Source organism: Lithobates pipiens, unplaced genomic scaffold (assembly GCF_037356315.1).
Source record: "Lithobates pipiens isolate NorthernLeopardFrog02 unplaced genomic scaffold, aLitPip1_a1.2 Scaffold_13, whole genome shotgun sequence".
NCBI lineage: Eukaryota > Metazoa > Chordata > Amphibia > Anura > Ranidae > Lithobates > Lithobates pipiens.
The window spans coordinates 301,489,909-301,504,304 of NW_027507718.1; the positions used below are offsets into that span (position 1 = coordinate 301,489,909).

Here is a 14,396-nt window from a genome sequence, read left to right on the forward strand (position 1 = left end):
GGTGCTGGCACTGTACCGAGGAGGAGGGAACCCTGATCCACATCTTATGGTCTTGTCCTAGGCTAAAAGAGTTTTGGGGAGAAGTTCGCCATATCACTCAAGTTTGAGTGATACACCATAACACACACGTTTACAGAATATGTTATTCCAGACAATGCTGCATTCTTTCTCCAGCACCATTCAAAGATCCCCACCAACACATATAAAGTCGCTACTGAGACATTTACTCAATGCAGCAAAAGCATGTATTCCCCTCCATTGCAGACAACACCCCCCCCCCCCGGCCATCGCACACTGGCTGAGAAAGGTGGAGGAAGTGAAGAAAATGGAGGATCTGATCCTTACTGCACAACACAAGCAAGAGACCCATAAGAAGACATGGGATATATGAAATGTCTTCATCTATTCTGACGAGGGGCAGCGCCTGCTGGGGTCATAGCTGGCCCCCTCCCCCTGTGCCAATTTGTGAACACTGGCTACCACTGTGTCTTTCTGTCTGCTTTCTGCCTTTTCTCTTTTCTCCCTTCCCCCCGTCTCTCCCCCTCCTTCCCCTACCTAGATAAACCTTCAGGTAACTCCAGACTCCCCCCTCTAAGGAAAAGTAGGAGAGGGGAGCCCCACAATTATACTTCCCAAGTGAACATTGTTTTTGAAGTATATATACTTTGTTGAAGAGAAACACTCGATCGAATGTTCCTTATTAGCAGGTAAACTGCATTCTGTGTTGCATACATTTATTTGCGGTATATTTGATGTAACCTTGGCAATATACACACCCATGTTTGTACTGCGGGGTCTTCAGCCCTTTTTGGAGTTGAATAAAATTTATATTTGAAAAAAATATATATATATATATTAATATTGTGTCTCATGCAGGTTTATGAAGAGGCTGGATCAGATTTTCATCAAGTTGCCTATTTTAAAACCCGCATAGGCTTGCGTAATGCACTGCAGGAGGAGATCAGTGGCTCTACAGGCAGAGAAGCAGTGCTTATTACCTTGAGTAGACCCATTGTCTACGCACAGCCTGTAGCCTTTGACAGAGGTACTAGCAGCTGCCTTTCTATTCCTGTCTACCTTTCAAAACCCTTGTAGCATACCCTAAACAATGCTTCACTTACCTCAGATGTATAAAAACATGATCATAAATAAGAGGCTGATTTTCTTATCTTATTTCAGTCATACCTATGTGTGTGTGTGTTCATAATTCATAATAAGTTCCAAAACACATGGCAACCTTTTCATTAAATTGCCCTTAAATGAAAAAAAGTAAATAAATAATATAAACAAGTGAGTCCAAGAGTCACAAACGTGACACAATAGTGAAATTTTGAATGCTGTGTCACCAACTTCCTCCACCTTGTGCAACCACCACCAAAAAAATAGGATGTGCCCTTACCAAAGAGCGTTGACCACCTATTACGGGATGTCAACATAGGCCTGTATGTCTGGACAAACTCCACGTCTGTAAAGAGGTCCACTCAGCAGAAACTTCAAGCCACTACCGGGGAAAACATCAGGTTTCTTTTACTCCGTGACATCGGGTCATATACCCCAAATGTGAGATAAACCAGGATTTAATAATGGTAATGCACTTACATGAGGGCATATCCTATTTTTTGTGGTGGTCGCACAAGGTGGAGGAAGTTGGTGACAAAGCATTCAAACTTTCACTATTGTGTCAAGTTTGTGACTCTTGCACTCACTTGCTTATATTATTTACTGTTTATTTCATTTAAGCGCAACATACTTAATTATCATAAGCGCAATTTATTTTCGATTTTCTAACCTTTTCATTTTGTACAGTTCTCTTGCTGGCACTCACAATTTATAAAGCCCGCTTATGTTTATTGTTTTTTTATAATCCTTTTAGAACATTAAAATTCTTGCAGACCTGCTGGTTACTTGCAGGTGTTTTTATATTCTCCGGTTTACAAAATGTGTTTGTTCCCAATTGAGTGTTCCTTCCATCAGCATAATTTGACACAGTTTAAATTTTTTAATAATATTTTTTTAACCTGTTAAGGACAACGTTTTTTGTTTTTTTCCTGGTTATGTTGCCCATGTCCACAATATTAACCATTAGCCTCTATATGCACTACATCCTAAGAGATTTCACAGTTAATACAATGGATAAGTATGGCAACGTTTTATCATTTAGTTCTCATAATGACATATAAAGTGACTGTTAATTTGTATACCCTTTTTCTGTTGAAAGCTGTGCTATTCTGGCTGAATTATAAGGCAGCATATGATAACTGGAATGAGCAGAGAATGGCACTAAACAAGGATATTCACATGGCGACAAAGGAAGTAGTAGACATGCTGCCCGGAATTCAGCAGACATCTGCTCAGGCTCTTGGAACTCTTTTTCTCCAACTCACAGTCAATGATTTGGGGATATGTTTACCCATCACCAATGCACCACAGGTATTGTGCTCAGCCCCACACTTCAATTTTGAAACATTTGTTATAAAGGAATGTGTAGTAGTTTATATAAGCATCTGCAGGATAAACATATAATTAGTCATGTGTTAGCCTTTTCATCACCTCATGCGTTTTATGATGAAGTTCTGTTTTGTTTCTACCAGGCAAATCACACCGGTGATTTTGATACGGGCTCTGCATTGGTACTGACCATTGAAAGTACTTTGATAACAGCATGCTCATCAGAATCTCTGGTGAGCAAAGGGCACTTTAAAAACTTCTGCATTCGTTTTGCTGAAGGATTTGAGACCTCTTGGGATGACTGGAAACCAGAAATTAGAACGGATCTAGTGATGAATGCATGTAAGTATATTTCTCTGTTCATTTGTTTTATTATAGCCACAAAATGTCAATTAATACAGTGGGTATAGAAAAGAATCACCCCACCTTGGGGTTTAAGTCTGAGCCCTGACTAAGCCATGCAAGGACATTCACCTTTTTCACCTTCAACCACTGTGTGGTAATTTTTGCTGTGTACTTTGGCTCATTGTCATGTTGAAAGGTAAACCTTCTTCCCATTGATGACTTTCTGGTAGAGGGCAGCAGATTTTCCTGAATAATTTGATGATATTTTTCCCATCCGTTTTTCTTCGATCCTGACAAGTGCTCCAGTCCCTGCTGCAGAGAAACATCCCCATAACAGGATATTACCACCTCCATGGTTTACTGTAGGAATGGTGTTATTTTGATGTTGAGCTGTATTCGATTTCCGCCATACATATTGTGTGGTGTTGAAGGCAAACAATTCAATTTTAGTCTCATCGGACCACCTTAAATGTACCTTGAAGATTCTGAGGCCACACGGAAAAAAGTGTTTAATGGTGGTTCTTTTCTATAACCACTGTATGTAGAAATTCTACCTAGATGTGTACACCTTTCTGTGCAAACTATTCCGCTTGGACTGTTAAACTCAAATCACCCTTCCCCTCGAAGTTGTTTCTTTGCCTTTGAAGCTTAGAACTTCATGTGAAACTATGGTGCATTTTCAGAACATACACTCTTTGAGGTATTATTGTAGAATTTACCTAAAATTATTTTATGCCAAGTCTTTTACTTGTTTACATACTTGATGAACCATATTTTGACTGTATTTTCCATGCAAATTTGAAAATGATCCCTATAGTGGCTAAAGTTACATGTATGTATAGTGAATTGTGTTTTATATAGGTTTTAGGTAATTTTATAAGTTTACAATATCAGCTCTTAGTAATTTTGAATTGTTTATAATTTTTGGAAAGTCACTTAAGCCTAGTACACAGTCTGTAAAAAAAAACTGACATCTCTGGTAAGAGCCAGCGCAATCCTATGTTAGTACAGCGTTCTCCCCTGCTGTTCTATTGTGTTCTGACAGGGGAACTGACCCTCTACTAGAACACTCCGGTCAGCACTCTCAGCCATTGGCTGAGAGCACTGATCAGGAGCCCGGTCGGCTGCTGGTTTTTCAGCATGCTCATCTGACAGAAGCCAGCCGAACAGCTGGCTTCTCTTAGACCAGCTGCCATACACAAGAGCCAAATGTCGGCTGTTTTTTATTGAACCAGCCGATGATGCCCAACATTCGGCCGTGTGTACTAGGCTTAACAATGTTAAGGTGAATGGGAACAAAAAGCCTCCAGTGCTGTTTTCTTTTTATATTATACATGACATAGGAATAAAATGACAAGCTTAAGGGGGTCTAATATAGAAAAAAAAATGTTCGAGTCTTTTTGAATTTGATGACCTGGTGTCTACAGAATAGGATAGATTTACTAAAACTGGTGCACTCGGAATCTGGAGCAGCTGTGCATGGTAGCCAACAAGCTTCTAAAGTCAGCTTGTTCAAAAGTTTGGCAATAAAACCAGGAATCTAATTGGTTTCTATGCAGAGTTGCACCAGATTTTTCACTTTCCAGTTTTAGCAAATAAATCCCAAAGTCTGAATATTTTGTCGGTGTTGGTAATTTATGGGCAGTGTTATTTCCGGTGGATAAAAGTTTATCTTTGAAGAGCATGACGTGTAATTAATAGTGTATGGCATTTATCCTATTAACTTATTAAAAGTTAAATATTCTTGCTTTTGTAGGTGTTGTGCCAGATGGAACGTATGAAGTGTGTTCTCGGACAACAGGGCAGGCTTCGGCAGGTACGATCAAAATAGCAATTCCTATAATAACTTCGAGGATTTGTGAGAATGCAGTTTAGTTTGTGCATTCTTGTACTGAGTTTCTAAAGGAGCACACACTCATATTCATATCTGTTTATTTATTCAACACTAGAAAGCAACAGTGCTGGCACATGGACCCTCAATGTATTGTGGAAGATGTGTGGCATTGATGTGCATATGGATCCAAACATCGGAAAAAGGCTTAATGCCCTTGGCAATACTCTGACCACACTGACTGGAGAAGAGGACATAGATGATATTGCAGATCTGAACTCTGTAATCATGGCTGATCTCTCAGATGAAGATGAAGTTGACAGCATGTCTCCTACAGTCCATGCAGTATGTTCCCATACAACCATTTGCCATTATTGTGTTTGTCCTGATTTTTTTATTTCACTTCAGGCTAATGCACATAGTATGCATTTGATTGTCTATAGGGAGAAGAGGCTAACCATGATATGCAAGTGGGTATGAAATGCTGGTGGCTAGATACAACTCTTCTTCCTTTTTGACATTTCTACCTCAAGCTATATGGCGGTTACTTAGGAAATCTAGCTCTTGTTAAACCAGTAATGCCTCCAGAAATATTTTTGTACTCTGCTTACTGTCTGTTCTAATACGATACCTAATCTTTTAGATACATGACCTACTTATTATTTAACACTAGATTCTATGAACCAATTGGAAGTAATATAGTTTTCAGTCTTTAGGCAATGGCATGGATGCTACATCATTTTAAATCTGACAATGTAAATCTCGCACGGATGTGCCACTGTTCATGATAGTTTATCTGTATTGGTATATGTATTCTTGCTATGTATTGATAATAGGTTTGGAACTCGGGAATTAAATTTGCACTTAGGCTTATAGAAGAAAATCCACAGCAAAGAGAATTTTGCCATATGACCCTGGACGCCTAACATAAGTGTGTACAATTTAGATGAAAATCCTTTTCTGTCCTCTTTATTGTAGGCAGCGTATAGGCATGCGCTTGTTTAATTTATACACAAGCAGGATAATGTAGTTTTTAGGGATAGATTAAATTTGTGAATCTCTGAAAGCTGAGTGAGAAATCTCAGAAACCAGTTGGCCAATCTGACTAAACAGATACAGCTGGCTTACATTAGCCTTTTCTGTTGTGCTGTTTAGAAGCAGATGTTCTCTGGCTTCTTAATAAAGCTTGCTAACACTTACTGTACATTGAACAGACTGGCACCTTAATTCGTTTCACAGTTATTTCTCAGTTACTGGCATTTTACAAGCTGTGAGTAAATTTTTTCAATAAATATTTTTATTTACTTTTAGGTATGTATTTATATTAAAAAAAAAAAAACAGCGCATATCAGTTTGCCTGGTGAAAGTGCATGTACTTTCGTTCTTTGAGTATGAAATAAAAACCGAGTAAAAGATAGGTTCCTCAGGTTGGGACTTTAAACGGACCACAAACAGTTTTGTAGAAAAAGTATATAAATGTATTGCATATTAATGCCAATCACAACATAGAAATGGCAATAAAAGCAACAAACATATATTGTGAACAGAAATGGAAACAACTGCGGACAAAGCCCAGAACTTTTCGGACAGACAGAACGTTCAATACGTTTTGAAAAAAACAAAATGCAGATCTTCAGGGACAACGGGCTTGCGGGTTCCAAATCTATAGCTTATATCTATGATAACAGAATGCATATCATCAGAGGTATATATGGACCCACAATATGCATAAAAACATACATGCGTTTTAAAGTGTCATGGTTATGCAGTAATGTTTGTCAGCTTACCTCTCCATGTCCTCAGATTAAGAGGCCAGCCACTCTCACCTGGCTGCTTAAGTAATCTCTCCTCAAAGCATGGCTCCACCCCAGCCGCTATCAGGGAACTCTATATTAACCTGTGCACTGCAAGCCAGCTCTGCTGATCAATATTGTGTGTTTTGGCTTGCCTGTGCTCATTGCTCTGTGTCCTACGTCTGATCCTGTTTACCGACCTTGGCCTGTTCTTGACTGTCCTCGTCTGCTTCATATCCCGACCTTTGGCGTGTTCCTGGACTATCCTTTGTTGTCACAGTCTGCTGCTTCCTCTCTACCTTCCTTTACTCTACTGTGAGCGTGAGCTGGTAAACCCTGGGGGCCGCGACCAGCAGAAAGTCCATCCCCACCATCAGGGGCCCTGGTGAACACCCGCTGGCTTTTAGATTCCGCACCCTAGGAAATCTCATGCTTTAGCTCCCAGTGTGATCTGTGTTGGTGCTCCAGAGTACCTGCTTTCCTGAACCACCCAAAGCTCCATCTGCAGCAGTCATTCGTAGGGTCCACTGCCTTGCGGTACACTCCAGACCCACACGGGGTGCATAGGTCACCTGGACTCAGGTGACCTGAGATAAAGCTAAAGCAATAAAAACACAGCTGAGAGCATACTGACCCCAAATTTTAATGCTCCACCCGTGCAGAAAGAAATCATAACTCAAAAATGAAAAGGGAGCTATTTCCGTCAGGGCAGCGCACAGGCATCAGACCAGGGAGATGACGCCAGCCAATGATCCACATAGGACGAAGTAGTCCCACTACACAGTTTATGGGATCTCTATAAATAGATCAACCAATTAGCTTGGATAGAATATCCAGAACTTTTTGTACACAAGGTAATGTTCATAAACAATAAATGAACAGAGGCTAGAGATCCAACAACCGTAAACATATACCTATATTGACCGTGAATTTAGAGGAGAAATATAATACTTCTTCCCCCTAAACACGCATTCGGTTGATAGGGAGTGGAGTCTGGGTCTTGGATCCAACCATCCAGATCATCATAGGTTAGAAATGGTTATACAAGTCAACCTGATAGCTGGACGGGCCTTATTGATCTAGAAAGTAACCACAGAGGAAGATTGTTAGCTAGATATATTGTGCCAGATGGCTCCATTAAATTTGCGGTACAGCACCCTACAAGTTGAATATATCAAAATGGCTAGCCAAGTCGCCTAAACCTCACAAAGGGCTTACCTTATGGCTGTGATGAAATAGTGCGGCTGTTTGTGTCTGCCAGGTGGAAGAGGGGCTAACTGGAGGGATTAAGCTCTTTATATATGTGATGAAATGTAATGAATAATTGCAGACACCTGGGTCATAATTACCTGACCCGATATTGTCTGCACTACCCAGACCAGACAATCCAGGTCTGCCTCATATGTAAATTAGCACACTCTGAACGGCGCCTCCCTCTGATCAAATGGCGCAAGAGCGAGTGCCAGATTACATGCTAAATTGTTGGCTAGGATGTGAACTATAATTTGTATATAAGGGGCGCTATAACAACCAGAGCACGTGGAAACGTGACGTGATCACATGGTGCTGTGCAGTACGATGGCGTAACACGTTTTCTGCTGTTGAGTACACTCATAGTTTGTATCTTAGATGGCTCCATAGCAACCAGTGGAGCCAGACGTGTTGTCATGACATGGTGGTGCTCAGTAAGACGACGCAATGCCATATGTCCTCCGCCACCAAGAGAGCTGGCAATCTGTGCATTACACAGCACCATAGCAGCCAGGGGACCCAGAGGCATAGCAAAAAAAAAAAAAAAAATAGATAAATATAGGCACCCAGAACAGAATGTCAAGGTTACAGAGATTGGCTCAGACGTCTATAATCAGGTCAAGCCCCTACTAGTGGTGTGTGCAGCTGTGACGGAATCAAAAACACTGAGAAAGAAAAAAGAAAAATGGAAAAAAGAGAAAAAGAAAATTATATTCAGGAGGATGCGAGATCACCCCTAACATTAAAGTCAGAAAGAAACTGTGGACCGTAAGTCCAGACAGCCAATATGGCCAGTAAAGTGGGTAACACTCTATCCCATACATTAACACAATGTAAGTGAGCATGCTGGGTACAGACAATCTACATAGGCATAGGTATGATATATTAATCATGCTGTACACTTGAGCGAGTCAAACTTGGGACACCATGCATGGAATCAAGATCAAACCCAAAGCAGCATGACGACACAATTTGTCAGACATATAACATGGGTAGTTAGGGGTAGGGGTTAGGGGTGAGGGGACCAGGCCACCATTGATACACCACCAAAAATGAATGGTGTTCTGGACCCCCAGAGACGAAACCCTCCCAAAAACGCTTGAAGGAGATTGTCTCATTGAGTCCAGGGAAATATGCTTTCAACTTGTATATCTATCGCTTTTGTAGCATAATTTTGTTCTAGTCTCCCCCTCTCATTCCAGGGTGCACCCTATCCAATATTTAAAATTTAATGTGTGGAAAAATTCCACAGTGGAAATACAGGACATGGTAAGTCCGGGTTACAAGATTGCATACTTAAAATGTGACGGTATGCTCTATGCCAAAATTCAATCTTAGTTTTACCTACATAGAAGCAGGTACATTCGCACTGTAGGAGGTACAAAACCCCTTATGTCTTACAGTTTGCAAAATGCTTTGGAGTAAATTTCACTTTGGAAGGATTTTATGAGTATTTTGTGAGTAGTAACATCCATGTATTGGCAAAGCAGCAACAGCCACATTTAAAAGTGTCCAACCTGTTGCATGGGTCCTTAGGAACCCCCTTAAACTCACTGGATACCAACTTATAACATAGAGACCAATATCTGTGGAAAGTAAATGTTGGGCGTTCTGGCATTATGGTCCAACTATGGGATCCAGTGCCAGAACATGCCAGTATTTCTGCACGATGTCTTTGAACCGTTCTTGTTGGCTCGAAAACCGAGTAATGATCTGTAACTGGTCACCGTCAGCCCTGCGATTCCTTGTTTCATACAATAGTTCCCGCCTCGTTTTAGAGTTTGCTTTTTTTAGAAACCTTCTTAAGGCATTTCTGGGAGTAACCACAAGCATGGAGTCTGAGCCTCAATTCGTCTACTTCCCTCCAAAAAACTGACCTCATCCGAGCAGTTGTGTCTGATGCGAAAATATTGACCAAAAGGGATCGATTTGATGAGATTATCTGGGTGAAAGCTGGTGGCATGAAGAATGCCATTACCAGCCGTCGGTTTCCTATGTAGGCTGCTGAATTGCAGCCCATTTTCATCCTTGTGTATATGTAAGAATTTGATCATATTATTGTTAGATGACATGGTGAAGGTTAGTTTAAAGGTGTGCTATTAAGGTGTTGTACAAAAGTCTGCAACATCTCATCAGGGCCACTCCAAATAAGCAAGATGTCGTCAATATATTGGAACCACAATAGAACATTGTCCAAAAAGGGAGCTAGATCGCCCCATGTATTGGCCATCCGTTCCCACTCCCCCAGGTATAGATTGGAGTAGGATGGGGCACAACAATTCCCCGTGGACACGCCCTGTACCTGGAGGTGGTGGGAATCATTGAAAACAAAATAATTCAGGCACAAGATGAATTCTAAGGCCTCAATGAGAAAATTATTTGAACTTGTGTTCAAACCTGCTTTTTTCCGACAGGATTCTTCTGATACAGGCCAATCCCTTGTCATGTGGGACTGAGCTGTACAAACCTTCTACATTGATGGCTACCATATTCGAATCACATGAAATCTGAAGTCCATCTATATGCTGGATTAAATGAATTGTGTCTTTGATGTAGCTCGGAATGCCCAAGACATGAGGTCGCAGGTAGCCATCGATGAGTTTGCTAAGATTCTCCATCAGAGAGCTATTGCCGGAGATAATGGGGCGTCCTGATGGATGTGACAGACCTTTGTGCAATTTTGGGAAGTGAATAAAAGGTGGGTGTGCGGGGGAAGGGGATGCAAACAAATTCCCACTTGTCCTTAGATAAGAGGCTGTGGTAAAACCATGAATCAACAAGTTGATAAAATTCCTTCTGGAGCTTATCAATTTTAGTTGACGTAACATGTGTGTACCAGGATTTATTTAGTATTTTCATACAGATCTGAATGTACTGATCGTTATGTTGGAGGGCTTCACAGTGATCGTGGAAAGATCATGTTATACATCTTGTTCCTAAATCAAAAGATTGGAAACAATATCACATTTGATTTTCAGGTTTGTTATTTTGTTGGTGGTCAGTCTAACAAATTCTAGAACACTGGCATTAAGGCCAAGTGCTGGAAACCTGTCAGGCCGCGTACACACACGCGGACTGTTCGCCCAACCTTGTTCGTCAAACAGTTTCGGCAAACAGTCCGCTCAAAATTTGCATGAGCGGACTTGCCCACACACGAGCGGACTGTTTCAGCGAACTGTTTGCCAAACAGTTCGCTCAACTTTTGAAATGAACGGACTCGCCCACGTAAGGCGGAGCCAAGTCCGCCCATTTCGAGCGCGTGTACAGGTAGGCGGGGCCCGCGAAGGAGACGTCGCGGGCTCCGCCGCCTGGAATGGGCTTAAAGGGGAACCCCAACGCCGAAAAAAATCGGCGTGGGGGTTCCCCCAAAGTCCACACCAGACCCTTGTCCGAGCACGCTACCCGGCCGGCCAGGAAAGGGGGGCGAGCGAGCGCGCCCCCCCTCCTGAGCCGTACCAGGCCGCGTGCCCTCAACATGGGGGGTGCCTTGGGGAAGGGGGGGCCGCGCGGCCCCCCCACCCCAAAGCACCTTGTCCCCATGTTGATGAGGACAAGGGCCTCTTCCCGACAACCCTGGCCGTTGGTTGTCGGGGTCTGCGGGCGGGGGGCCCCCCACCCTATGTGAATGAGTATGGGGTACAATGTACCCCTACCCATTCACCTGTGAAATAAAGTACAAAAAAAAAACACAACACAGGGAAAAAATATTTTATTGCACAGCTCCGGGGGTCTTCCGTCTTCGGGGGTCTTCTCGCCGGACTCCTCCGCTATCTTCGTGTAGCTCTTTTACTAGCGGAGGAGCCCGGCTTTCTTCCTCCCCGCCGCCGGCCTCTTCTCCCGACTTCGGGGGTCTTGTCCCCCTCTTCGGTTCTTCTGCCGGGCCACCGCGCCTTCTTATAGCTCTTTTACAGGCGGTGGCCCGGTCTTCTGTCGCCGCTGCCTTCCGTTCTTCTGTCGCCGCCTTCGGTTCTTCTGTCGCCGCCTTCGGTTCTTCTGCCGGGCCACCGCGCCTTCTTGTAGCTCTTTTACAGGCGGTGGCCCGGTCTTCTGTCGCCGCTGTCGCCGCCGCCGCCGCCGCCGCCTTCCGTTCTTGTTCTTCTTGTTCTTCTTCTTCTTCTCCTGGAGATGTTGACTCGACGAGCTCTCCGGCCGGAATGCCAGGGACACGCTCCGCTGCCACTTATATAGTGACAATGGGGCGGTGTCACATGGTATATGTCACATGGGTTGGTCACATGGGTTGATGTCACATGGGGACTATGACATCGTAAGGGGGCGGGGTCACCATGTGACCAACCCATGTGACATATACCATGTGACACCGCCCCATTGTCACTATATAAGTGGCAGCGGAGCGTGTCCCTGGCATTCCGGCCGGAGAGCTCGTCGAGTCAACATCTCCAGGAGAAGAAGAAGAAGAACAAGAACGGAAGGCGGCGGCGGCGACAGCGGCGACAGAAGACCGGGCCACCGCCTGTAAAAGAGCTACAAGAAGGCGCGGTGGCCCGGCAGAAGAACCGAAGGCGGCGACAGAAGAACCGAAGGCGGCGACAGAAGAACGGAAGGCAGCGGCGACAGAAGACCGGGCCACCGCCTGTAAAAGAGCTATAAGAAGGCGCGGTGGCCCAGCAGAAGAACCGAAGAGGGGGACAAGACCCCCGAAGTCGGGAGAAGAGGCCGGCGGCGGGGAGGAAGAAAGCCGGGCTCCTCCGCTAGTAAAAGAGCTACACGAAGATAGCGGAGGAGTCCGGCGAGAAGACCCCCGAAGACGGAAGACCCCCGGAGCTGTGCAATAAAATATTTTTTCCCTGTGTTGTGTTTTTTTTTGTACTTTATTTCACAGGTGAATGGGTAGGGGTACATTGTACCCCATACTCATTCACATAGGGTGGGGGGCCGGTATCCGGGGGCCCCCTTATTAAAGGGGGTTCCCGGATTCCGATAAGCCCCCCGCCCGCAGACCCCGACAACCAACGGCCAGGGTTGTCGGGAAGAGGCCCTTGTCCTCATCAACATGGGGACAAGGTGCTTTGGGGTGGGGGGGCCGCGCGGCCCCCCCTTCCCCAAGGCACCCCCCATGTTGAGGGCACGCGGCCTGGTACGGCTCAGGAGGGGGGGCGCGCTCGCTCGCCCCCTTTCCTGGCCGGCCGGGTAGCGTGCTCGGACAAGGGTCTGGTGTGGACTTTGGGGGAACCCCCACGCCGATTTTTTTCGGCGTTGGGGTTCCCCTTTAAGCCCATTCCAGGCGGCGGAGCCCGCGACGTCTCCTTCGCGGGCCCCGCCTACCTGTACACGCGCTCGAAATGGGCGGACTTTCCGAGCGGGAACAGTTTGCTCATTTCGAAAGTGGCCTACACACGGGCGGACTGTTCGCTCAAACACAGTTTCAGCGGACAGTTTTTCGGAATTTCCGAAAGACTTTGTCCGTCCAACTGTCCGCTGAAACTGTCCGCTGAAAGCCCACACACGGGCGGACTGTCCGCCCAAACACTGTTCAGCGGACAAGGTTGGGCGAACAGTCCGCCCGTGTGTACGCGGCCTCAGACTTCTTTTTGTTTTTAACAGAGACATTTTGAGGGGTAGGCGATGATGGTTGATCTAGTTTCTGTAACAGATGTTCTATATCTATCCAATCAATAAGATCCGGATGGGGATCATTATCCTCAAGTAGAGAGATAAGGTTATCTATAGCTTTAATTTCCTGAGGTCTTAGTTGTGTTCCTACTTTTCTATTTTTATCATATAGCTGTTTAAGAATATTTTTTCTGGCAAACAGTTGGATGTCCTTAAAGCGGTTTTGTACAGAAAATTGCAAGTTCATCTTATTCAAATGGCTTTGGAACATAGATGCAGTTATGACCATTGAAATAAAATAATATGCAGTATTTACCTTTTATTTTTGATGTTTATGCTGATTTCCGGGCTCTCCTCCCGTGGGAGTAGGCGTGTTTATCGGCTTCGCAATGGTCCCTGGGAACTTTTTTAGCTATTTCCCAGGAATCCGTGGGGGACACAGTCAAGCCGAAATTGCCATTTTGAAAGTGGGCAGGCAGCTCTATCAGCCATTACCACTATAGCACATGAGGCAAAAGGAAGGAAAACAAAGAGGACACTCAATGAGCATGTGCGAGATGGAGCAGTGGATGCTGGGAGCTCAGTGTCATTGCATCCAGGAAGTAAATGCCTGTGGGCTTCAAACGCCCACAGTGAAAATGGAAACTGCCGGACTGCTTTTTTAAAAGTTTTCCTTAGCAATGAAATCGTCACGCCGGGGGTTAAAAAGACGCAGATCGTGGCTGCAAAGACACCGTAGGAATCGCCCAACAGTGACACAGGTAAAAAAAAAAAAAACTGCAGTGGAATCCCACTTTAATCACCTCAAACTTTTCTATATCTTCATTGGGACAGATCTCAAGCCCCTACTCAGAATGATTGTCTCTATGTCAGTGAGAGGATATTTGGATAAATTAACAACATTAAAATAGTCTTGTTGCTTTAGCAGAAAGGCTCTTGAGTTTATATTGCAACTGTGCTGAGTGGGGAGTTGGAACCTGTTCCTGCCCTGGAACTAAAAAAATCCCCTGAGTGGAAGTGGAGGATAGGGACAATTTACATGAAATATTTGGAATACCTGTAGGGGTAGTGGCACAGGATGCACCCATCGTGTAGGAAGTAGAAGAAAGAGCACCATCACCCACAGAGTTACCTGACACGACATGATTATTAGA

At 44.2% G+C, this 14,396-nt stretch overlaps 1 protein-coding gene across 19 annotated transcripts in view; it reads left to right on the plus strand.

The window, feature by feature from the left end:
* Positions 1-14,396, plus strand: part of BLTP1 (bridge-like lipid transfer protein family member 1) — a 454,074-nt gene that overhangs the window by 366,777 nt on the left and 72,901 nt on the right. For all 19 annotated transcript variants that reach the window (XM_077476843.1, XM_077476844.1, XM_077476848.1 and 16 more), the window contains 5 exons: positions 877-1,045; positions 2,219-2,430; positions 2,592-2,790; positions 4,550-4,609; positions 4,743-4,969. In XM_077476843.1, the coding sequence (XP_077332969.1) occupies positions 877-1,045; positions 2,219-2,430; positions 2,592-2,790; positions 4,550-4,609; positions 4,743-4,969 (867 nt within the window). The remainder of the gene's footprint in view (positions 1-876; positions 1,046-2,218; positions 2,431-2,591; positions 2,791-4,549; positions 4,610-4,742; positions 4,970-14,396) is intronic.